Here is a 24,499-nt window from a genome sequence, read left to right on the forward strand (position 1 = left end):
CAAGGCGGAGGAGAACGAAGCCGGGCACTCAGCACAGCCCGTGCGCTACACGCGCTGGGGAAAAATAGTGTAGCGTTGTAATTAAAATGCCCTACCTAATGAGTATGCACAAAGGAGGTAATTTAAGGTTGAGAAGGGTACTTAATTTCCACAGTACTTCATTTCTCAGTACCTCATTTTTTGGTAACCTTCATAATTTTCTGTTTGTGTTTTGAGAGTAAATAACTAGTATTTACAAGTAAGCGCATACAAATGAGAGCTGTAGGAGTGCACACTATCAGGTAAATCATACGCTTCCCTGTCTCACCCGCAGCCCTTAAAAGAGTTTTAATTCAAGAGGTGGATATGTTATAGGGCTGATTTGAAAGGTCGCATGAGTCATAAGCTCATCCAACTGCCTGCAAAATCGTTTGAGAGCGATGCGGAGCTAGCGGCGAGCCGGAGGGTTTAACCGAAGCGAACCGCTCCGGGGCGCGGTGTGGGGCCCCCCCCGGGATGTGGCTGCTCCCGGCCCCGCTCCGGGCGGCCTCCGCCACGGCCCGGCCCGGCGCTGGGAACCGGCCTCGGGCTGGGGCACCCCGGGGGGGCCCGCGGCGGGGCCCCCGACGGGTGCGGGCGCAGCGGGGCTGTGCGGCCCCCAAGCCCCCACAGCCTCCCCCGGAGCTCCCAGCGCGGAGGGACGAAGCGGGGGGCGGCGGGGGCCGGGGGTGGCACCGAGGGGTAGCACCCGGGGGTGGCACCGGGGGGCACCGGAGGGGTGTGAGGGGTGGAGGGGGGGGGGGCGGGGGCTGCCCCGCCCGGTGCCGGCCCCCCCTCCCGCCCGCCCCGGGGCAGTCCCCGCCCGGTCCCCGCCCGGTGCCGGCCCCCCCCCCCCCCCCCCGGGCGGCGGTTTCCCGGCGGCGCGGCCCCCCCGCGGCCCGCCCTCCCTCCGCTGCCCCCCGCCCCCGCCGCCCCCCGCGGATGCCTTGGCCGGGCGGCGCGGGGGAGGCGCCGGGAGAGGCGCCGCGCTGCCGGCCGCGGGCGCACGGCGGAGCCGCTCCGCTCCGCGCCCCGCTGCGCTCGGGCCATGCCGGCCGGGCGCCCGGGGGCTCGGCGGCCCCGAGCAGCGCCGCCGCGGGGGCCCGGCTCGGCGCGGGCCGCGGGGGCATGAGGAGCCGAGCGCGGAGCGCGGCGGCGGGCGGCGGCGCCGGCCCTTCCCCTGCGAGCCGCCGCCGTAGGATGAAGCAGCATGAGGATGTGTGACAGAGGCGTCCAGATGCTCATCACCACGGTGGGAGCCTTCGCAGCCTTCAGCCTGATGACCATCGCCGTGGGCACCGACTACTGGCTCTACTCGCGCGGCGTGTGCAGGACTAAGTCCACCGGCGACAACGACACGAGCCGCAAGAACGAGGAGGTGATGACCCACTCGGGGCTCTGGAGGACGTGCTGCCTGGAAGGTACCGACCGCCCGCCGGCCGCCCCGCCGCCCCCGGCCGCTCGCCGGGGTCCTGCCCAGCCCAGAAGTTCGGGGGAGGGCGGGGGCGCCCCGGGACCCCCAGCGCCGGGCCCCGCGCCCCGCGCCCCCCGGCGGAGCTCCCCCGGCCGCCGGCCCCTGCCCGCGCAGGAGGGGCACGGGGGGGCCCGGCGCGGCCGGGGGGAAACTTTCTCGGTGGCTCCCGCACACGCAGGACGCGGGGGGCCGGGGGCGGCGGGGAGCGGGGCTGGCTGCGGGCAGCCGCGGTGCCTGCCCCGAGCGGCGCGGTGCGGGTGCGGGTGCGGGTGCGGGTGCCCGCTGTCGGCGCGGCGCGCCTGGGGCTGAGCGGCCACAGGTCCCGCTCCGGGCCCCGGGGCTCGCCTTGGCGCGGGTCGGTCGGCGAGCGCATCCCCGCAGCCGCTCCCCGGCGAGGGCTCTGCAGGCACCGGCTGCGCCCAGCAGTCCTGCAGCCCAGCCCCAGCGGCGTGCCAGCCCTTCCCCTCGGAGCAGCAGAGCGGGGCAAGGTGTCCGGCTGCTGCCCCACCGCTGCTTCTCCCTCCATCCCTCGGGGACTGCGCCCCACGCCCCGCGTGGGCTGCCCCACGGCCGGGTTCCTGCCTGCCCGCCCTCGCAGCTTCGCCCCGCTGCTTTGCCCCTGCTGCAGCAGCACCCCGCTGGAGAGGCTGCTGCGGTGGTCCTGCAGCACAGAGCCCTGCTCGGGGGGCGGTTGCAGCCCAAAGTTCCTGGCTGAGATTTACACGAGCAACAGCAGGCAGGGCTGAACCGCGAGCCTGAGTGGAGCCCGGGTGCTGGTACCTGTGCAGCAAAAAATGGCCGATGGAATCACCCTGGGCACTAAGTTTTAACATCAATGGCAGCAGTTGGTGGCCTGCAAGCTAACGGGGAGCTGTGGCCCTGGTGCTGTCAGGTTCCCCCACCCCGGAGCAGCGCCTGACGGTGGGGGCCAGCGAGCCGTGGCAGCTGAGCTGCGCCTGCCACATCGGAAAGTTCTCGGTGAGTCACGGCCACAGATGCAGAAATCTCCTGCCTGTTCCTGGTGCTCAATCCTAGACCCGGTGAAGTCAGTCGGGGCTTTCTTATTGATTCAAGGAGGTTTTGGATCATGCTCTAATTCCATAATAAATAATTGGAGATAATCTGTCTCCCTTCTCAGGCTGAGGGAACAGAGGAGGCAGCAGACAGGGCTGTGAGAGATGGGATCACTGGAGGCATGAGTAATTTCCAAAATTCTTATTTTTGCTGGCTGTGGGGTTTTTTTCAGTGGATGCTTTATGCTTCCCTCACTGCCATAAATCACAGCTTTGGAAGAAGCTGGTGCAACCCTGGTCTCTCGGGCACAGCATGCTCAGGAAAGGGTTTAACGGTGCTGTGCCGGAGCTCCAGCTGAATCACAGGTCAGCGCCCCAAGCCCATGGGGCAGGGAGCAGTGGGGATGCACTCGCTGCCAGGCTCATCCCTGCCTGCTGCTGGCTGTCCCTTGTGGACTGGGCAGGAGCGGGCGCAGAGCTCTGCACAGGGCCGTGCTGGTGCTGCGCATGGGCACAGGCTCTGGCATCCCTTGCGTGCGGCTGCGGAGTGCAGGCAGGCAGTGGGGGCGCACAGTCGAGATCTGGGCAGAGGGGTCCCACCTGGAACCACCCCACACCACCCCGTGCTCAGCACCTGCTCTGGTGCTGGGGCTGCACGGTGCTGCTCATCACCCCCGGGTGTTGCTGGAGAAGTGGCTGCATGCCTTGGGCCATGAGCCGAGGTGGTGCTGGGGCAGCTGCCCTCCCCGCAGGGCCGGGCTCCCCCCACAAAGGGCTGCTCCTGCAGCTGCTCACCCTGCCGTGGGGAGCGGGATCTGTGGGGTGCTCACCAAGGGCCCTCAGGGCAGTGGGTCCTGGGTCTGCTGCTGGCTGGACCCCGGATTGCTGCGTGCTCCTTGTGTCTGGCTGGAGAACCAGGACCATTGCGCTCCTTCATCCTGAGCTGGGAGTGATTCTGGTCAGTGGAGAGGGCCCGTTCTCCTGGGGTGCAGACTGCTTTGAGCACTAAGCAGAGCCTCTGATCTTTGGGAAGCGCCTGGGCCTTGAGATTCCCACCCCCAGCAGGGTTTTAACGTGTGCTGCGATGAAGGAATTAGATGGCGAGCGCCGGTCCCTCGTCTGGCTGAGTGTCGAGAGCAGATTATTGAAATGACCAAAGCGAGCGTTGGGTGCTCGCTACGTGGCAGCTGCTCCTTAAATACATGTCAGTCACACACGCAGTGCCTGCGTGGGAGCACCTCGCATCACGTGGCCCTACAAAGCCCATGGGCAAAAGCGGATAAATCTTGAATGGAGCCGCAGCAGACCTCTATAGAGACACCCACGCTGGAAAACACAAATCGGTGATTGACTTGGTACCTGGAGTCGAGGCAGGTGTTTGCAGGCTGCCGTGCTAGGACAGCCTTTGTTTTAAATTGCAGCTTTTGGATTGTAACGATCACTTTTCCTGATATGCAAATACTTCGCAGCCACCTCGCTGTACTTCCCAGTGGGACAGGGGCAGGTTGCTGGTGCCTGTCACACACCATTTGTTTTGGCTTCCTTTTTGGCACAGAAGGTAGGGAGCTCTGCGGAACTTTGGGGATGCTGAAGTTGAGAAATTGCTGTTTAGGGCTTGTGTTGTTTTAGGCAAATAAAAGAACTTTAGTTTTCATCAAACTTAATTAAATTCAGCGTCGTTAAACACTGGGAGCCTCCTCGGGCTCCCTGCTGCACGGTGCAGCTTGGGACTGGCTCCACGGCACCATGTGGGCACGGAACAGGCAGAGGCAGCGGGAGGATGCGGCCGGGGCTGTGTGAAATGCGGGGTTTTGAAGATGATGTGGTGCTTTCTCTTTCCTCCTCCGTCAGAACTGGCAGGAATAAAGTGCTCTGTCATTTCTGGAGAACCATGAGCGCTGCTCAGCTGCCTCCCGGTGGATACTCCAGCATCTTTCTGTCCCATCTGTCCTTCTGTCCTGCCAGCCCGTCCGTGCTGCGGCCCCCTTGCCGGGGGCTTGGGGCAGTTTTAGGGGACACAGCTGCATGGCCGAGGCTGTTCCTGAGCTGCACTTGGGCCTGGACACCCCTGGGTCCCTGCAGCAGCAGGAGCACGGTGTATGCCAGCGGTTCATTCCCTCTGCTGATCTTGGGGAACTTTTCCTGGGTTTTGTTCTTGTGTTTGTTTTCGTTGTTGTTGTTTGTTTTGTTTTTGTTTGTTTGTTTGTTTTGTTTCGTTTTTGTGGAACCCGTCTAGGTTTTAAATATTACTGCAGGTGCTATGAGCAGATGGCAGAGGCAGGGCTGGGACCTGCATGCCCCAGAGCCATTTTCAGAGCACCCTCACCTCAGTTGAGTCCCCCCCTGCTCCTGCGTCCCAGCCCCTCGCAGCCACGGCACCGGCACGGTGCTGGGAACAAACCAGCTTCACTCCTGCTCCCTTCTGGCAAGGCTCACGGCTTCCTGCTCTGCCTTCTCCTCTGTGTAACTCCTACTAGAGTAATTTTCCTAACTTTCTTTGAACATAAAGATTAATCTGTGATATTTAAGCCTCGCTTAGCCACGCAAGCCATTTATCCTTATTTCTGCCTGTTCTTAGTGGCTGTACAGTGGTGGGAACATCTTCATCCCTTTTAGCTCCAGCTCACGCTGGTGGTTATCCAGCACCACCCCAAGTCCTTTCCGTGCTGCTGCCTGTCAGGACGTCACCTCCAACACTGGAACTACAACTTGCTCTCCTAAATGGAAAGCCTTGGACTTGGCTGCTAAATGAGCCCACCGTACAGATCTGCCATAGTGCCCCATGCACCTGACCCACCTCCATCATTCACTGGTACTCCAGTCAGACTTTCCTTTGCCGTTTGCACCTTTTATCCACAATTAATTCATGTTATCATTAATAAAGACATTGTTATAGCTCAACACTATTCTAGTAACAGATCCCATGTAGAAATATCCCACTGGAAAACAATTTATAATCTCTGCAATCTGCTTGCCAGTCCCTTTAGTAAAGTGATGTTGATTCTGCATAATACGATTCTTTTACATTTTCAGGAGAGCTAAATCAAATAGCTTGTGGAGCTCTAAATATATTATGATAACGGCTTCCTTTATCAACTAAATTGGTAACTGTAACAAGAAAAATGTATGATGTTTGATGGATCTATTTTCCATGAGGCTGTTAGCCATTTATCACATCCCCTGGCTCCTCCCTGCTGCCGCCTCCGTGCACTAACCCAGAGCTGACGCTGAGTAATTCGGTTCCTACCCTTGCCCATTGCCATGGCTGGTGATGACCAGCACAGTCTAAGTAGACATTCACCAACTTTTCCTGTCTTCCAGAAATTCACCAAAATGCCAAGATTTATTAAAATCCATTTTAGACCTATTGTTTTAGACCTTAGGCTGTTCTCTTAATGCTCTTGGGACTAAGTTCTTTGGTCCTACTGATTTCACGTTCACACTTACTAGTGGCTGTTCAGCATCCTCCTTAGTCCCCGATGGAATACGGGAGCCTGTTTGTTGCCAGGTACAGGACAGAAGTGCGTGATGAATAAATAATTGTGTGTCACTCCTGCTTCGTGACTGACAGTTGTACCATCCTCATCTAGTAGTGAAATTACACCACTGGTGAGGCTCCTTTCTTCTAACACATCTAAGCAGTCCTCCTCGTTCTGCTTAAAGCTTTTGGTTGCAGATTTATTTTAACCGATCCCATCAACTTCTACCAATATCAAAAGTCCTGAGTTTTGTTCCTTTAATTGCAATGTTGAGTTCCTCTCCTCAGCAGGTCTGGCAGAAGCTTGGGGTGTCAGGAAGGCTCCTGCCACAGCTCCCAAGCCACAGGCATGGCTCTGTGTTGACATTTTCCCCCAGTCAGTTGTGCCCATGTTTGCTTTTGGCTCCGCTGAGCTGAGCTGGTTCTCTGCGAAGGCGTTAAATTGGGCTGCAAGCAGCTGCGCCTGGACGGCCACCAGCTCCTTGCCGGCTTCCAGCTCCTCTCAGTCCCTCTGAATGAGGCCAAGCAGAGAATTTCCCCAAGGTGACAGCAATATTGTTTCTGTTAGAAAGTTATTATCTTTAATTTTTAAAAGCGCCAAGCAAATGTCCCTGAGATTGCAATCATCCATGATAGAGCGCTTTTTCTCGCTACTCATTATAGGTGGGTATTTAAGGAGCTGCTCATCCTGTTCCTCTGTCTGGTTGGTGTCTGTAATAGATTCTCATCAACAGCCCGTCCTGCAATCTAACACTTCTCCATGGCGCTCGTGGTCCGGCTCCGCTGTGCTGCCAGCAGTGCTGGTGCTGGTGTCTCCGGTACAGCTCCAAGAGCTCCTTGCTCAGCCACGTCGGCATCCCCGGCACGTGGCAGCTCCGTGTCACCGCAGGGGCAGCACAGTGAGCGTGTTACTCTCTGCTCCACACTGTGCAGGCAATGCATGGGGAGCTGGGAAAGCCAGCAGTGTGAGGAGGGAATGTCGGGGAGCATCAGCATGGGCTGGAGGTGATGGATGGGGACACGGGACAGTGGGAGAGTGTGGGAGGGCTGGGGAGGATGGGTGGAGTGACAGTGTCCTCTTCCCCATGGTATGAGGGTGAGGAAGCATCAAATTAAATCATGTTATAGAAATTAAATAACAGAGGCACCTAAGATTATAGCGATGGGTGAAGGTGAGGAGGGCACGGTTACCCATCTGAGAAGACCTGAGGAAATTACCATGCCACAGGCTTAACCACCCTTCCCTCCTGCCCCCAGAAAGCCCCTCCACACAGGACAGCACTGAGCACGGGCAGGACACACACCCGGCACTGGGGCCAGTTGTGGCTCTGGGGTCAAAGCAGGATGGGACAAAAGCATCGAGCATGGGGTCAGCAATCTGCGTGTGATGCCCCAGGTGTCACCTCTGACTTGGGGACCTAAACTTTGGCTTGGTGGAGAATATGTTGAATTAATTACCGTCCTCTAATGGAAGTGGAAGTCAGGCTGCACCTCTGGCCTGCTCCAACCCCATGTGCCTGTGGCTCATGGCCAAATGCCAAGAGCCATAAAAAATCCTCCTGGACGGAGCCGGGCCTGTGCCGCCTGCCAGCCAGCACTGCGCTTTCAGGCAGCTGTGCAGCCACGTCTCACTGATGGTTTGAAGGTACCCAGAGCAGATCCGTGCCTCGGCTCGCTCCCACCAGCTCTGCTTTGAGGAATTGGCACTTGGAACAGCGGGTGCAGAATTTACCCTTGTGGGATGCTGCGGCATTTGTCAGGACAAAAATCCCATCGTCTGAGGCGGTGTAGGGAGCTAGCTCCCACATTGCCTGTGAGCAGCACGTGATGAGTAAAATGTATGCTGCAAACAGCTCAGAAACAGGCATTTTACTGCTGCATAGGCGTGGTGCAGAGTCTGTCATCTCAAGAGCTGTTACTGTTTAATAGAGGTGGAAGTCTGAATCTGAATGAGGCTCAAGTGTTGTTTTTTTCCATGCAAGGTCACTATCTCCATTATGGCTGTAAATAATTAGGGGTGGCTAATGAAGGCTGAAAGCCTGAGCACTGGGGCTGGTGGCTGGGGAGTGTGGCCGTGGCGGGGGGAGGCCGCCCGCTGGCCAGATCCTGCCCACTGCCCGGGGTGGCAATGCCAGCACCGCACGCACGGGGACCGGGGAGAGCAGTGGCAACGCTTGGCTCCGCCAAACAGAGCTACACAGCTCTGGCACATCACTTCTCTTTGCAGGAGCTTTCTGCCTTTCATAGTGTGCAGGTCGGCACGGTGTGGGTGGATTCATTGGTGCCGGTCTCACACAGCTCCAGGAGGCGCACAGCACCCTCATGGCTGGTCCCGGGGGTGCAGACCCCTCCCTGGCCACTGGCACAGCCCGGCCACACCGCGCTCCCTGGCACCGCTGGCACCTCTCAGCGGTGCAGGGCGAGGGGCCAGGCGCTGAGATCCGTGAGCCCCCATGATTGCCCCTGCTGCTTGGGATGGGATGAGGGCAACCAGCCACGGTGTTAAACATGCTCAGTGCTTCTTGCGTCTCAGTGGTTGGTTTTCACATGGATCTCCCCATGGATTTTTAATAAAGACGAGGTACACTTCATAAATAGACATCAGCCTCCTTTTCCAGGAAGATCAGAATTGCTCCTATAATTCTATAGATGGATTAGGCCATAAATATGGGGTGGGCACGTGGCAGGCCAGGCTCCATCCCTGGCTCACCTTGCAGACGAGGTCTGTGCCTGATGGATGCGCATTGGCACGGTGCAGGTGCGATGTATCCACCATTAGGAATTCTCACCAGCACCTGAGGGTGCCTCAGAGATGCCCAAGGGGAGGTGCCCACCCCACTCATGGAGTCACTGGGACGCGCCGCAGGCAGCCAGCAGGGACGTGCCACGGGGTGCGAGCAGCGGGTGCGTGCTCGGTGAGGTGTTCCCTGCACCCATGGGTGCTGGGAGGAACTGGGGGGCTCTGCCTGCCTGCTACCCTGCTCCAACCTTGGTAAGGGCAGGAACTGTGCTGCAGCATCTAAAAGTCACTTTAATTGTTTACGTGACCCTTGGAAGAGGATTGCAGCTGGTGCTTGGCTGCACTTTGGCTTGAGGCTTGGTGTTGAGATGGAGGCTCCCACGTCCCCTTCTAGGGGCTCTCTGGGGGCTCCACTCTGGCTTGCACTTGAGCTTAGCACCACGAGGTTTTGTTGCTTCTATTCTGAAGGATAAGCACCCTGGGGAGCACAGCCGTGTTGCCATTCATTTCATGCAGTCCTCCAGCACGGTCTGTAACGAGCCACGGCTCGCTCTGGGGGAACGCAGCAGCGGGCGTCTCGAGATATTTCTTTGATTAAGAAGACACCTGCTGTGGTGAAGAATGACAGCGCCTGGGTGACAACTGGTGTCTTCTCTTGGCTCATGTGCATCAGCGGGGCTCTGCGCGGCTCTGCAGAGAGGAGAGGTTTCGGAGCAGTGCTGAGGAGCGAGCACGAGCACGCTGCCTCGCCGTGCCGGGGATCTGTTACACAACCGTGAGTGCAAACACTGCTCGTGTCGCGGGCTGCCAGGCTCAGCCCTGGTGACTCAGGGGCGCTTCATACATTTTCTTATCTGGCATTTGTGTTACCTTTTAACCATCTGCTTTCAGCAGTTACTTAACAGAATTTTTCAAGATAGGAAGCTCAGGCCAGGCATGCTCCGTGCTTTGAGCTGTCCGATGTCCTTTGGTCTGGTTACATCGGAGACAGGCTGCAGAACATCAACTTCTCTTGGACGTTTTCTGAATCAGAGGCACATCGTGTGACCAGCAGCGCACCAGTGCTTGGGCATGGGATTTCCCAGCCAAAATGATTGCGCACTGGCTGCCCTCTGCAGCTGTGGGCCCTCGTCTATCCGAGGTAGGAGGGGATGCAAGGCAGCAGCTGCCCGAGGAGCGCTCCCGTGAGTGAATGCCTGCTCGTTCATCACCACAGCAGCACGGTGACAGAGTGCTCGTATGGTAACTCGGAATTCTGCATTTCTCTACGAGCCACTGGCCGCCAGGCTCGCAGAGGCTGGTGCACGCTGCAGTCAAGGTGCACGCGTGGTTGTGGCTGCCAGGAATACTAATTCTGGAAGTGCTGCCGTCCCTCCTCCACCCCTGCTGCTCTGGCCATGCTTTGGGGCTGCCCCCCTGAGCTGGGGCTGCACCGTGCCATGGTCAGCTCGCCAAACAGAGCCCGGGTGGAGCAGTCCCAACACAGCAGGGCTTTGCTGCCGTTTGAAATGTGTGGTGTGACAGCTGAGATGTGTTTGTCTTCCTAACACTTTCAAAATTCGCTTGCACACTGGATGACTGCATTTGTCAGGCTTGAAAATATCCTTTTTTTTCATAGTCATCATGGAGAGAGGAAGGAGAAATTATTATGGCTGCTGAACAGGTAATATCGCATGATGATGTTCTCAGATATTGCCTGTTTCTTATCTCCTGACACCACAATCTGTAGACAAACCTGGCGCTGTCGGGCTGCAGAGGATGCTCAGCTGTCACCACGTCGGGTTACTGGGAGCCGCGCTGCTTTATCATACAGAGAGCAGGGTTGCACTGCGATGGCAAGGCAGGCAGGGGAAGGCGGGGAGCAGGCAAGAAAAGCAGCTGTGAGGAGCAGGAGCAGGAGCAGCACCACACCAGTGGCCCTGCTGCCTCACAGGGGCTCCGGGCGTTGCTTTGTGCCACAAGGTTTGTGTTCCAAGGGCAGGGTTGGGCTGGGAGCAGGAGTCACGGCCCTGGGGCAGATCCCTGAGCTCAGGGAAGGTGAATGAGCAGCACAAGGCGTGACTCAGCCCAGGGAAAGCACTGACAAAATGCAGCATTTGAGGGTGACATTTGGGCTCGTGCCTTGCAAATGCTCACTCTTCCAGTTTATTTGGTGATTTGGTAATTGTCCCATAATTGTACCTTTACTCTCAATTCGTGCCTGGAACCATAAAGGGAGGGGAAGGCAACCCCCAAAGAGGTTACCACCAAGTGACTACCCTTTTAAAGCGTTTCTCATTTTAACTTTTAAAATCAGCATGGCCTTATGCTGCCGGAACCTTGGTCGTGCCACTCGTGTCCTCCACACCCACCCTGCAGGCCCGGGGCTGCCCCCTCCTTCCCTCCCCACAGGGCTGCTCCTTGGTCGGGAGGGAGCCTGGAGCAGCCCCCCAGTGCCAGGCTGGCCGCTGTTCACCCACGTTTTGGCAGCTGTCAGTGCCCCGCAGCAGCAGCACATCACACCACGCCATCACACAGGCGATCACAAGGGGCTGCGCCAGCCGCCTGCTGCCCTGCCGCCGGGCTGCCTCCCGCTCCACGGGGCAGGGTGGCTGCCCCCTCCTCACACAGCTGCCCTTTCCCCGTCGTCTTTGCGTGCTGTCCTCAGCCTGCGACAGCTCCAGCGTTGCCTTCGCAGCCAGCTGAGGCAGTGACTGCCGCCAGGCTGTGCAGCATCCTTGCCAAACCCTCCATTTGCCGGCAGCGGCGCGCTGCTCGCCCGGCCTTATCGCAGCACAGCAGCCGTGCGGAGCTGGGGAGACGTGGATGGGGGCAGCATCTTGAGGCCTCCCAGGAGCAGGACTCGCCTCTCGGCCCCGCCACCCTGAGGTGTTGTCGTGAGTCAGTGGGCTGAGGATGGGCTGGCTGCCTCGTGCAGCCTCCTTCCATCCACTCCTGGGGAGTTTCTTCTCATTCCTCAGCAGGCTCCAGCCAAGGAGGAAAGTGTTTTATCTGCATAACTCTTTGGCCTTCCCTCCAACAGGAAAAGCTGAAGGACAAGAGTGATCCTGCCTTTAACAGGATCCGAGGTGTGAGATCCCTTCGCTTGGGGGGGAGACAGGACCCGTACCTTCTGCCTCTGTCACCAAACAATTAAACACGCTCCAGTGAGGGCGTGGGGATGGTGATGAGACCCTGAGGGGGGTGTTGTGCACGCTCATCATGTTCATTTTCAACAATATCCACTCTGCACATCTCCCAGCCTGCCCCGATCCCCAGTGTTGCTGCGCAAAGCGCGTGCCCTGCAGCTCGGCCAGGAGGGTGCGGTGGGAAGGACCCGCAGGGGCTGCCGCGATGAGCCCCAGCACCCATGTAGACGTGTGCCGTGTGGCTTCTGTGTTTGTCCCAGCTCCCTGACGGCTGAGGTGACAGACAGACGTGTCAGCGCCTCCGCCGGGAGCCGTGTTCTCGCAGCCGCTCTGTCGGCACCGAGCGGGAGCTCTGCTCCCCGGGGAGCGATCGGCGCGTTGGGGTGTGCGGCGGGTGGCACGCTGCCTGCTGAGCTGTGAGGTGCCCACAGCCGTCACCTGCTCTTGGTATGTCCGAGCTGGTGTCCCTCACCCTGCGGTTTGGTGCCAGCTCGGTGCTGGTAAAGCTGCGGCAGCTCGGTGCTCACATCGGGTACTGCCTGCTGTGCCACAGGGGGCTAGGGAGCGGTCCTGTCTCTTAGGCAAGGGGGTTTCATGGTAGGTGAGAGCTGACACTCACTTAGAAACCGTCTGCATTGTCAGTTTGGACAGATCTCACCCCCAGAACGAGCAACAAAGTATGAAAAGCAGAATGTCCCATTGGCATCTGAGAGCTTTGTGCTGGGTTCTGGGTTTCATCTTAGCTAGCTCCTCTTGGGCTGTATCAGCGCCTGGCTGCGCGTCGTTTCAGCTCCTCTAATGCAGAACTTATTTCCAGGGCTGTGGTGGGAGCCCTGACACCCAGCACAGGCACTGGGGCTGGCCCCAAGTTTCACAGACGGCCCCAGCCCTGCCCTCGGGTGCAGCCTGGTGCCTCCCCCAGCCCCAGCCACCACAGGTGCATCAGCAGGAGGGCAGGTGTGTGCCAGGAGCATAAAGCGGGCCGCTGAGCTGCAGCTGTGACAGACCCATTAAAAGTGCTGCCACAGGGCACTGCTCTCCCTGGAGGATGTGTGCTGTGAGCTGAGCAAGGCTGGGGGCAAAGCTGTGCCCCCTGTGTGAGCCTGAACCGAGGGCAGGGGAAGGCACCTGCTATGCTCGGAGCTGATGGCAAAACATCTCCTAGCTTCAACAGCAGCAGGGTGGGCTCTGGTGCGTGAATTAAGGCAAAGTGGGAAGGAAATGGAAAGCTCTGGCACCAGCTGCGGAGCTGTCTGCTTGCCTGTGCTTCTCAGGGTCTTTTACTTTTTTTTTTTTTTTTTTCTCCTTCCCCCCCTCCTCAAATCTATATCGGGCTGCTGCCTCTGAAAAGGGAAGAGCCGTGTGGGAGCTGGAATTGTTTCAAAGCCCTGCAGTTTCTCTAGCAAAGCGCAATGTGCTTTGAGGTGCTGGGGGAAGCTGAGGCCCTTTTGCAGTCAAGGTGAGTGCAGGAGCTCGGGGGGCTCAGGCTGCAGAGCTGCCCTGCAGGTGGGTGGGCAGAGCAGGAGGCTGAGGCAGCAAAATCCCACATGCAGGCAGGAGAGGGGGAGATGATTGCCCAGGGTGGCTCAGGAAAGGCGCTCGTGGTGCCCTGGTGCCCCTCGTGTAATGGGCAGAGCCCCCCTGCTCCTGCAGCCCTCCCTGTCCCCACTCCCCAGGCACCAAGCATGCTGCTGCTCACACAGCTCAGGAGCATTCCCAGTGGCAAAGTCTTCCAGGGCACAGTGGGATGGGACAAGTACTGCTTAATGGAAAGTGCTCTGAATTTTGGGGAACGTGGCTGTGCACAGGGAGGTGCCTCTTTGTAGGCATCTTTCCTTTCCCTGTTCCTGGCCAAAGGGACCAGCAGAGCCTCCGCTGCCCTTCACGAGCGTCCCTGCTCCTGTGCCAGCAGCCCAGCAGCACGATGCCCCCTGAGCTCCCTGAAACAAATAGGTTTTGATGGATGCAGTCCCTTTTAGTGCATCAGCTGAAAACTTCAAATATTTATATTGTTAGGGAGAAGTGACAAGGAGTATATAAAAAAAAAAAAAAAAAGGCAGGTGTTGGAGTGGCAATCCCATATTTGAAGTTCAAGTACTTAGCTTCAAATCAGCACTGTAAGAGAAAGAAAAAAGAAATTTAATATCATTTTTGCAAGGAAAACAACCTGCCAAGCCTCCTCCCAGGCTAAATGTGCTTTAAAGATTGACTGTGTGGCTGTAAAAACTATTGATGAACTGTAAACATGAAAAGATCGCCCTGCTCGTGGCCTGTCAAAAGCATTAGGTTGGAAATGCTCTGTGCTCCGCTCCAGCATGACTCACCGAGTCCTGAGCAAATGTGTTTATTTGTAAAGATCCCTATTTCAGAAATAGTGACCTTTTTAATGCCTCGTGCAGTGAGCTCAAAAATTCTAAATTGCCTTTTGGCATCTTCCTAGTCTCGCTGAAGCTCTGACAGCGCTTTCCATGGCGATTTACATATTTTTAGCCTTGATAGTCTGTACTGTGTGACTCCTTTGAAAACTGATTTACTGTTCACAGCCCTCAAAATGCAGTTGGGCATCAGTGGCATGGGGCTGGGACCAGAGCATGCAGGAGGGCAGGCAGGGAGCCGCAGTCCTGCCTGTGCTGGGATGTGCCAGAGCCTGGGGCCATGATCCCTGCTGAGCTGAGTGCTTGCTCTCACCCTGAATATTGCCCATTTCCGAGCCCAGTTGGCCAGGCTTCACCTTCCCCTCTTAAATCTTGTTGTGGTTTCTCTGCTGGGCAGAGACCTCTCTTGGGACGGGTGGGCTGTGCTGTGGGAGCTGGGCTCTTTACAGTGCTTCATCCCAGCTTTGTCCCAGCCTTTTGCCTCTTGGAAACCTTGCCGTCTAATGCCCGCCTCGAGCACATGGTGCTGTTAGCCACGCATCCAAGCAGTCCCTTCACCTTGAAATAGGGAAGAGCCTTTTGGTGCTGTTACTCCACGCTGTGATGGGTGAAAGCACCAGCTCAGCTCTCCCACCTCACCGGGCTGCCCCAGCTCTCTGGGTCCCTCCTCGCCTGCATGTCCCCAGTGTCCTCCTCTGGTGGCACCAAGGCAAGTGGTTGCCAGTGGCCTCAGCCCTGTCCCCATGTTTGTGGTCCTCGTTTTGGGTGTCCTGTCATTGCTCTCCATGTGTGATGATGGGAACATCCCATCCAGTGGAGGTCTGACTGCAGCGACCTCCAGGTCCTGGGCTGGGGACCCCCAGGGGCTGGGGCAGGACCCCTGGCAGAGCTGATTTCTCCCCCCCCCAGAGCTGCAGAAGCCTCGGTGCTAATTGCTTGCTCGGCTCTTCTGGCATCTCTGAGCGCTGGGATGTGACTCTGCTGCATATGAAATGTCGCACTTGTTATAACAGTTATTTAACGTTCCTCCGTCCTGTGACTAACGCTTCTGCCGTTTTTGTCTAGGAACAGGAGATAGCATTGCTCCTTTCTGTTGTTGTTGTTCATCCTAATGCATCAGGGAAAGATGTTTTGATGGTTTTTCTACTGTTTGTTTGCGTCCTTTATCAGCGCTCTACAATTTTGAGTTGCTGATTTAAATTCAGAGTTATGAATATCTCCTTTCTTCTTTTTGTTGGGCATGTTTTTATTTTTACGGCTGTTTACATATTAACCAGGCAGCTTTTAAACTGGTGCAAACCCACATCTCCATTGTGAATTTGGGGGTAAAACGCTCTTAAATCATTCCCTATTCACAGCTGTGCTTTTATGTTTAAATCTATTCTCCGAACTGATTTGGCTTATAATTGTTTTCTGCTCTGTGAATTGGCCTTTAAAGCACTGAGAATATATGTTAGTGCCTTGAACTTCACTCTGTTTGCCCATAAGAAGTGCAATCAAGCCACGATTCCTTGGACCTGAGCAGCAACTAGTTTTTAATTTTTTGATCCATTCCCCTTCAGCTGTCAACACAGTCTAAAATAGCGCTCCCTGTGTGAGATGCCATGCTTCAGAGCTATGAAATTGTCATTTATAGGTTTTTAGAAATTCAGAGGACATTTTAATACTGGTGAAGTGAAACCTCCAGCTTCCCATCATAATGCAGCTTTCTCTCCTACTTATTATAAATAGGTACTTAAGCAGCCTCTGGTATAATCTGTCCTCTGGTACAGCTCAGGGGGCTGAAGCAGACACCAGAGCACCACAGCTTGTTCCTTCTCTATATATTAATTCTGGTTAAACAAGTGGCCATTAATTCAGACAGGATCTTTTTTTTTTTTTTAATTTTTGATCCTTGTTTTTCCACCTTGTCCTTTCTGAGTGGGTTTTTTCATTGATTTTCAGCATTCTGGCTGTACAGATCTCTCCATAGGGTTCACAAACACTACACGGGTCAAATGTGCTCCAATAAACGAGCCAGTCCCGTCCCTTTGGTTTGTTATCCCAGCTTGCAGCCGTGATGTGCAGGCAATTAAAGGTCTGCCCTTTGCTTTCCTGGCAAATTTTGCTCTCACCACTCATTTTCATGCTGGAGGAGGACTTGTTTGTGCCCTGGTTCCTCCCTCCTGTTTTGCTGCTGGCTTCGTGCCCTGGGGCTGGTCCTGGCTGGAGGGCGGGCGGCGGATGGGAGCTGCTGTGCTCCACGCAGGAGGGTCGCCCCTAAAGGGCTGCTTTCTGAGGAGCTGGGCAGCAGGCCAACCAGGGGCAGTTTGGGCACAGTCCTGAGTCCTGCACGTGGCTCTGTAATGGCCGTGATGGGGAGAAATGGCTGCGAACAAGGTGGGGCTGGGTTAGGGACCTGCGGCAATGAGGACCAAAAAGCGTCACAGTGGAAGACCAAGGGAGAGAAAACGGCATGAGTTGGGGAATGGGATTTGTGTCCAAAGAAGAGCAGGAGAGGGCGTGAGTTTCAGTAAGTTAAATGAGAGGCCATTAAGGCAGCATAGATGATTGTGAGGAGTGGGATGGGGCATGGGGAAGCGGAGCCCAGCATTAAGAGGAGCTGCAGGGCTGTCTGGGAGCAGTGGGGAAGGGTGCTGGGTCCACTGGGTGCTGAGTCCAACCTTGACACTGGGCAGAAGGTCGATGAAGCATTGCAGTAATGGTGCCTGGTCCCATCTGCGGGGCTGATGGGGCTGCACAGCTTTTGGAGGTGGAAGCTGGGCCTCAAACCCTTGGCAGCAGTCAGAGGAGCGTGGGGCAGGCGGCAGAGCCATGCTGGGCACCTCGGCTGCCAACAGCAGCCCCCAGGGGCGCTCAGCAGCCCCCCAGCCTGGGGTTTAATGTGACCAGACAATGGGGTGGCATGGCAAAAGGGTGAGGATGGGGCCTGGGGGTATGTGGCTGGTCAGATGGGGCAGTTCCCTGCAGCGGCTGGGAAGGGGTAAGGGGGCTGAGATGAGCCCTCCTCCCCCAGGTCAGTGCAGAGATTTCCCAACTGCCAGGTGGAAACGCCTTCCCCAGTCCTGTTTGTAGAAAGCTTCAGCATCCAGGAGTCTCCCAGGGCTGAGCTGGCCACCCCAGCCACCCACAGCCACAGACCAGGCTGGGGGGCAAACCCTTCCCTGGAGCTCTCCGGTTAACCCGCCTGAACCTGGTGTCTGCGGAACAACCGAGGGCTGGATCCTGCCCTGGTGGTCCCTGGCAGATTCCTGCCTGTCTCTTGCCATCAGTATCTCTGAGCTGGCAAATGAAAGATTAAAAAATCCTGGAGTTGTATTAATTTAAAAGGATAAACTCAATCAGCAAAGCTCATTACTTTCTAGCACGTGGCTTATTTACACTGATTCTGGTGGCACCAGCCCTCACTCTGCTATCATGGCAATGTCAATTACGTTTCAGAATAAAAATCAATGTTTATTTGCTGTTAAAGACGAAACAAGAAATGGCTTCCTCAGGAGTGCTGGGAGCTCCCCCAGCCTGCTCTCGGTGCTGGTGCCCTGGGGGCTCCCCAGCTGCCACGGGGGCTTTGTCCTGGTCCCCATCTCACCCCTGCCCTGCTGCATTGACCTCTGGGGGGGAAAGCCCCCGACCCCCAGCAGCTGCTTCCATCGCTGGGCATCTGTGGTCCTTGGTGAGCTCAACTGATGGGAAGGAAACCCAGGGGAGCGTGGGGGTGACCTGAGAGGCAGCTCCGGTGCGTTACCTGATTACTTTTATAATGAGAAAACCAAAGCTGAACCCTCGAAGAGTGCTAGAAATTACCCATCCTTTTCAAACTTTTTTTCCTCTATTATTCAGAATTGTTTTGCTTTTCTGAAGTGCCTTGTGTAGGTTGTAGCAACCCCACAGATTCCAGAATGGGAGATGATGAGTCACTGTCAAAATGTAGATTTTTTTTTTTTTTCCCTTTTAGCAATGCTGAGGGAGTAAAGTCTGTGACATGCTGGGCGCTGGAGCATCCCTGGCTAAAACTGGCAGAAGTTCCCAGTCCACCCGTTGGTGTGAGAGCCTGGCCGTGCCCACAGCTGCCCCCACGGGGATGCCTGGGTCCCCCCAGTTCCAACACAGAGCTCTGGGCTCACCCTTTGGCGGGGTCTGTGCCTGGAGGGCTGCATCTCCAGCTGGTGGGGGGCTGCAGCGTGTGGCAGAGCAGGTCTCTGTGTACCCCCAGCCCCGGAGTGCCCACGTGTGCCTCGCTGAGCTTCCCATGGCAGCGGGCACCAGGCTGGGGCATCCCACGGTCAGCCTTGGCTGGGGGGCGTGAGCCTGGGCACTGCTCCCTGTCCCCCGAGCCGTGGGTCCTCGCCACCCGGGGCCGGGTCCTGCTGCACTTCTGCTGCACATGTTCCAGCTCCTGTCTGAAGCAGCATCAGCACCCGGCCGGCGCTGTAACCGCAGAGCCCGCCTCTGCCGCCTCCTTGCTGTTGCACTTGTTTAATTTGACTTGGGGTTTTTCCACTGCTTTTTTACCAGGGAAAAAAAAAATCCTTCAGAAAATGCATATCTGTGTAGGTGACTCTGCTGAGACACCAACCACCACCACAGAGAGGGGGAGAGGGTGTGAAAGAGACAGAGCCAGGTTCTGCGCCACCGCCCCGCTGGGGATCTGGCACGGGGCCACTGTGGGAAGCGGGGATGTGCTGGGGGGAGCTGGTCCTGGGGCGAGTTGGTGTCCTGGGGGGTGTCCTGCTGCTGGGGCAGTATTTGGGGAATCCATCCCAACCCACAAGGAGCAGAGGGAGCTTTCCAGCCATCACACATGCTTCGTCTTAATTTAACTTCTCGCCAATGAAGTTTGTGCAAGCAGATGCATTGTAAAGAGGTGACAGCCCGTGATCTGGGGGGCCACAAAGCTGATCTCATGGTGGGGACAGGTTGCTCACCTGAGTCCCCAAGGCTGCCATGGCTCTGGGAGCAGAGCAAGCTCCAGCTGAGCAAACACCTACCCAAGGCATTCAGGTGCATTCGGCAGCATCCTCGGATCAAGCTGCTCTTCCAGCTGAGTTGCCATCACCACTGGTTTGAGGAGCCCCTAACAGCCCCACCACTTTCCCTTCGCTTCCCCAAGCCACTCATGTTGTGTTTGAATCCTGTCTGTGCTGAGGAGGTAACGGTGAGGAGGTGAGCGCTGTGCTGGGCTTTGTTTCAGAGGAGCTGGGGGCGGCAGCCTGCCTGCGGGCGCCGTTGCTCATATCCAGCTCTCGGGGAGAGGGGAGCAGCCCAGGGGTGCCCCCAGGCTTGGGGTGACTGACACTGGCAGCGAGGGCTGGGAGAGCTCTGCTGTGCTGGGGCATTGCCCTACATGAGAGAGCAGCGGCCCTAAACTCAGTCTGTGCCCACCGCTTAAATTGGGAGCACTGGGGGGTTTGCAGGGAGCTGCTTTTGGGCAGATGGTGCAGGCTTAGCCCAGTCTGGCAGCAGCATGGTGCTTTTGGGGCTGAGAGCCTCTTGCCAGGACAGGAGCAGTGCCCTGCAGTAGCTGCTCGGTGCCACCATCCCCATGGCACAGCCACTTGTCCCTGTGGGGGTGGCGGGGCCCCCCACAGCCCTGAGCACCCGAGGTTTTGCAGCTCCGCAGCAGGGACCCTGTGCAAACAGCCTCGGGATCCCTTGCAGAGCGGGAAGCTGGGGAAGGATAAAGATGAATTTCCTTCCAACTCCCCAGGCATCTGGGAGGTGGGCGGAAGGTAAAAAAAGATGAGCCTTGAAGTTTTAATTCCTTAGAGATATTTAGGTACCTTGCTCTTGTTACTCGAGGGAGCTGAGTGCCTGAGCTCATAACCCAGCACTTTGTAGCCGAGCTTTGACCTCTGCTTCTCCAGTGGATGTTAAATTTCAGAGAACTTCAGGCACAGTGGCCACACCACATGCTCCATGCAGGTTAGGCCCAATAAGTTGTCTTTGGGATAGCCGTTCCTGTAGGCCATGGCTCATGAGACAACTTGCCTGAGCTTACCAGGATGTGCCAAGAGCCCAGGCCTGAAATTTGACCTTGCAGGAGGGCTGAACTCACGGATGGGGATGGCAGGAATACTGCTCATCTCCCCAGGTCTTAGTTCCCACACCGAGGGAGCAGCAACAGCCAGAACAGTGCCTGAAAAGTGTTTCACTGGATGAGAAGTAATGAGATTTTTAGAACCCAAACTAGAGCCTTTTAGTCTTTTGGCTTTCCAGGTTGCGATCAATATTCTTGGCCGTGTTTCCACCATCAGCATCATGAAAATCATAGTTCTGTCGCAAACCCCTCCTTCCCCCTGCCCCCCCCTCCAATAACCCTCCCTGGGGGAAAGTGCTTTGAGGGGAAAAAGACCTGAGATAAAATCAATTAATTGCCTTTGCATTCTCTGATAAATGCAGTGCAGAGAGTACGTACTTCGCAATACAAATGAACTAAAGCAGCAGCAACAAAAGCTTGATGAAAGGAAACATTACCCCATAAGAGCAGCCCGCTCCGGGCACCAGGCAGGTGTTGGTGGTGGGCAGGGGCTGCTCGGGGTGCTCCGACCCGACGGGGTGAGAGGGATGGAGGAATCCTGCAGAGCACGGGATGAACAGGAGCCTGGCGGGGGGCAGGGGATGGATGCCTTTTCAAAATGAGAGAATGCAAAATGTGTTACGTGAGTTCATCTCCTCCAAATTAAACGTTACCTGAAAGGCAGGGCCATGGTGAGGCTGGAGGAATCAGGCAGATCCGCTCTGCACACTGGTGATCCAGTTCTCACGTACCGTGTTTTTATGTGAAGTGTCCTGCAAGGTTCCTCAACTGGGGAGGGCTGCCCTGCCCTGCCTGGGGACACTGGGGGCACCCCTGCAGCTGCCCACCCAGGGGTGCCCCTGGATTAAAGCAGTGCCATTAAATCAGGACCCTGAACCAAAGCTCACTGGTGGTACAGAACATGATGCTTCTTGTGGACTTCCAAGGGATTTCTGTGGGGCTGAGCAGGGAGAGGGGAGGAGCAGACAACTCAGGGCAGGTGGCACCTGACCAGCAGTGAGGCTGGGGATGCTCGTGCTGCCCTGAGCCCCCACAGGGAGCCCAAAGCTTTGATGCATCCTCCAGGGCCCAGAGGAGCAGGAGCAGGAGAGCAGGACCTGCTCAGGTGCCCCCCACCCCAGCTGCTCCCCCCCTGCACTGCTCATCCATCGCTTCCAGGGGAGGCTGGGCTCCTCCAGCCCCACAGAGGGACAGGGAGCTGCTTTGTGCCCTCTTACACAGCAGAGGCTTCAAAACAGGCTGCACGGGGAGCACGGAGCCGAGCTGCTGAAGGACACACTCCTGGGGGCCGGCCTGGCCCAGCGCCGCGGTGAACTCATCCGCAGAGGGCATGATTCATCCCGAGCTCGCCCTGCTCCGTACGTCTCGGACACTCAGTGCCAGTGTATTTTACTGCTCTTGGCTGCTGGTAGGCTCCAATGTGCCCAGCCCTGGGGATGCTCCTCCTGCCCTCGGTGCGGCCGTGGGGCTCTGCAGCCAGCATCAGGCTGCTGCGGGGTGGGTGCAGGGGAGCAGCGAGCTGTGCAGCCGTGACTCCCTCCTGCAGGAGGGACTGAGGGAGAGCAAAGCAAGCCAGCAGCAGGGAGGGCAATGTAATACGACAAAGGATTAACTTGCTGGCTTCACGGCTGGCTCTCCTCCAGCTAGCTGCCTCAAACCTTTTTTCCCCAGGCTCCTCACCGCTGCCTGTTGGCTGGGCACTGTCCATGTCTGTTTGCACACCTGGGGGGCACAGGGCATGCACTTGCATGGGGAGAGTTGGGCTTGCTCACAGTCCTGTGTGATGGATGTGCCCCCTGGGTTAGTGAGAAGGCAATGAGGATCTGGTTATTCAGCACAGAAAAATGCAATGGGAGAAGCTGGCCAGTGCCAGGGCGGGCAAGTGGAGGCTCTGGAGCAGGGCTGTGCAAGTCACAGCGAGAGGAGCCAGCTGCCAAACAGCCCAGGCTCTGGGCAGAGAAGCGCAGCGATAAGCTAAGTTGGCTAATCGGGATTCACACTGACAGGGAGAGAAAATTACCCATATCCAGCACAGAGGCAGCTAAGCGGGGAATGGATAACCACAGCAGCGTTCTGCCTTTGCTCCAGCTCTCCCAGCCAGCAGATGAATTAAAGCCCAGGTGGTGTGACTCACGCACGCAGAGCAGGGTCACTTTGCCAGCACGGGCATCAGCTGTGGAAATGCCAGGCCAGCGGGCTGGGCTGAGCCCAGCACCCCCAGAGCAGCCCCTGCCCAGCAGCAGCTCGCCTTCTCCTCCTGCAGCAAGAGAGGAGCCCAGCCCCAGGGAACGTGCTGGTGTTGGGGAGGCAGCTGTACCCCGAGCAGCCCCTCGGGCAGCATCGCTGCGCTGGGTGCCGTGCACGGGCCAGGACTGCCCTGGGTGCTGGCCATGGTACGGGGCTGAGCCTGCAGCAAGCCGGGAGAGCGTCCTGGTGAGTCCCAGGCTGCTCCTGCCCCGGTGCCCTGGCAGGAGCTGGAGGTTTCTGGGGGTGGGTGCCCCAGCTGTGCCCCCGACTGCAGCCCTGCTGAAGGAAAAGTGGGCAGGAGGTCTGACAAAACCCAAACCCTCTTCCTTTGCACCCGCAGTGCTCTTGTTGGTAGGGCTCCTGCTGTAAAACAAGGAGAAAGCCCCAAATTTTGAGTTGTGTCCAGGTGGGTTCATGGTGCGTGGAGCCCCGTAGTTTGAGCAGCCCCTCCTGCAGCCCCCGGCCGGGAGCTGTGTGTGTGTGTTGTGTGCTGTGTGTGCACTGTGTGCTTGCAGCCCGGGCATTTTTTTGGAGCTGGGGCGTTCTCTGCGCGCCAGGTGACCGCGCGGTCGCCGTGGTAACGAGCATCGGGAGCAAAAAACCCGAAATAAATGTCGGGGTGTGAAGGGGATGCGGCGGGGCCGGGCCGGGCTCCCTGCGGCCCTCGTTTGTGCGAGCCCCGAAGGCAGCGCCCGGGGGTGCGGGGGGAGCTGCCCGGGCAGGGGGGGCTCCCTTGGCCCCGGGGTGGGGCAGATTTTGGCAAACCTGCTGCAAGGTGAGGGGCTGGCCGGCCAGGAGCATCGCGAGCCCCACGAGCACTGCCTCTAAAGAAGCCTCCAGACACGCAGGTTGCAGGCAGGAGTTCAGTCCTGCAGCTGAGCAGAGGCTCTGTTCCTCCGCTGGGAAAGTCACTTCTCAAAAAAATATAGATTTTTGTGTCTGTGGCAATTAAGGTGTTTTGGTGGGACAGGCAGCACTGCAGCAGGGGTTGCACATCCCAGCCGGGAGCAGCAGCCCAGGCTGGGCAGCTCGACCTCTGCCATGGCATCCTGCAGCCGGGGGGGCTGCACCCAAGGCTTGGTCTCCAAACTCCTTTCCCACGTGGCTCCAAGATAAAGTTTTCTCTTGTTAATCAGATAATGAGTGCTGGTCACATGAGCCTGCTGAGAAGGTTATTTCAGAGGGAAACGTCCCTGTCTTGTGAGCCTGTGCACTTGGAGGAGATCCTGTACCATCCTGCGGGGGGCTTCCCTTGCTAAAGGGAGCTTTGCAACCCCTGCAGGTCAGGGACAGCAAACTGGCACAGCACAGTGCAGGCGGTGGGCTTGGCTGGTGCCAAGACAGAGCAAGGACCTGCCTTGGCTGGGTGACAGCTGGGGAGGAAAGGGAGAGATCTGGGGGGAAGCTTGGGGGGCCTGGGGCAGAGCCTGGCTGGCGGGTACGGGGAGAGGGGAGGAGAAGGTGAGTGGAAAGCCAGGAGCAGGGGAGGAGGAGGAGGGAGGCTGTGCTGAGGCTGCTGTCCTTGCCGTGCCCGGTGCCTCCCCACCCGTTCGTGCCGCCCATCCTCAGCCTCCCCAGCGCCCGCAGTTCCCAAAGCAACGGCAGCAGGCGCTTCTCCCTCCGATGCCGCGTCTCCGCATGGATGACAGCTTGCCACCTCCAGAGCTTCATCTCCAGGCTTTAATTGATGCCTGTCACGATGCTCAGCTCCCCCGAGCTGGAGCTGGAGAGCAGACTGACGGTGTGCTGCTGGGGATGCCGTGCAGGATGGCTTCTCTCGCCCTGCGCCCCGTCCCCCAGCAGCACATCCCATGAGAGAGGGGACACAGCCAGCATGGCCTGGCGCTGCTGTCACACAGAGCTGCTCCCATCAAGCTGCTGTGGGCTGGAAAAGCCATCAGTGAAGGTGGACACAGCTCTTCTGAGAGGGATGGGGCATGGGATGAGCAGCGCATCGTGCAATGGCTTTTGGCAAGCCAGAAGTCGGTG

The 24,499-nt window shown here is 57.5% G+C and overlaps 1 protein-coding gene across 2 annotated transcripts in view; it reads left to right on the top strand.

Annotated features, from left to right (window-relative positions):
* The first annotated feature begins 920 nt into the window (after nt 1-920).
* Nucleotides 921-24,499, top strand: part of CACNG3 (calcium voltage-gated channel auxiliary subunit gamma 3) — a 29,270-nt gene continuing 5,691 nt past the window's right edge. For both annotated transcript variants that reach the window (XM_082772374.1, XM_082772375.1), the window contains exon 1: nt 921-1,439. In XM_082772374.1, the coding sequence (XP_082628500.1) occupies nt 1,229-1,439 (211 nt within the window). In that variant the 5' untranslated portion in view covers nt 921-1,228. The remainder of the gene's footprint in view (nt 1,440-24,499) is intronic.

The sequence above is a fragment of the Aythya marila genome, assembly GCF_965140915.1.
Source record: "Aythya marila genome assembly, chromosome: 15".
NCBI classification, from domain to species: domain Eukaryota; kingdom Metazoa; phylum Chordata; class Aves; order Anseriformes; family Anatidae; genus Aythya; species Aythya marila.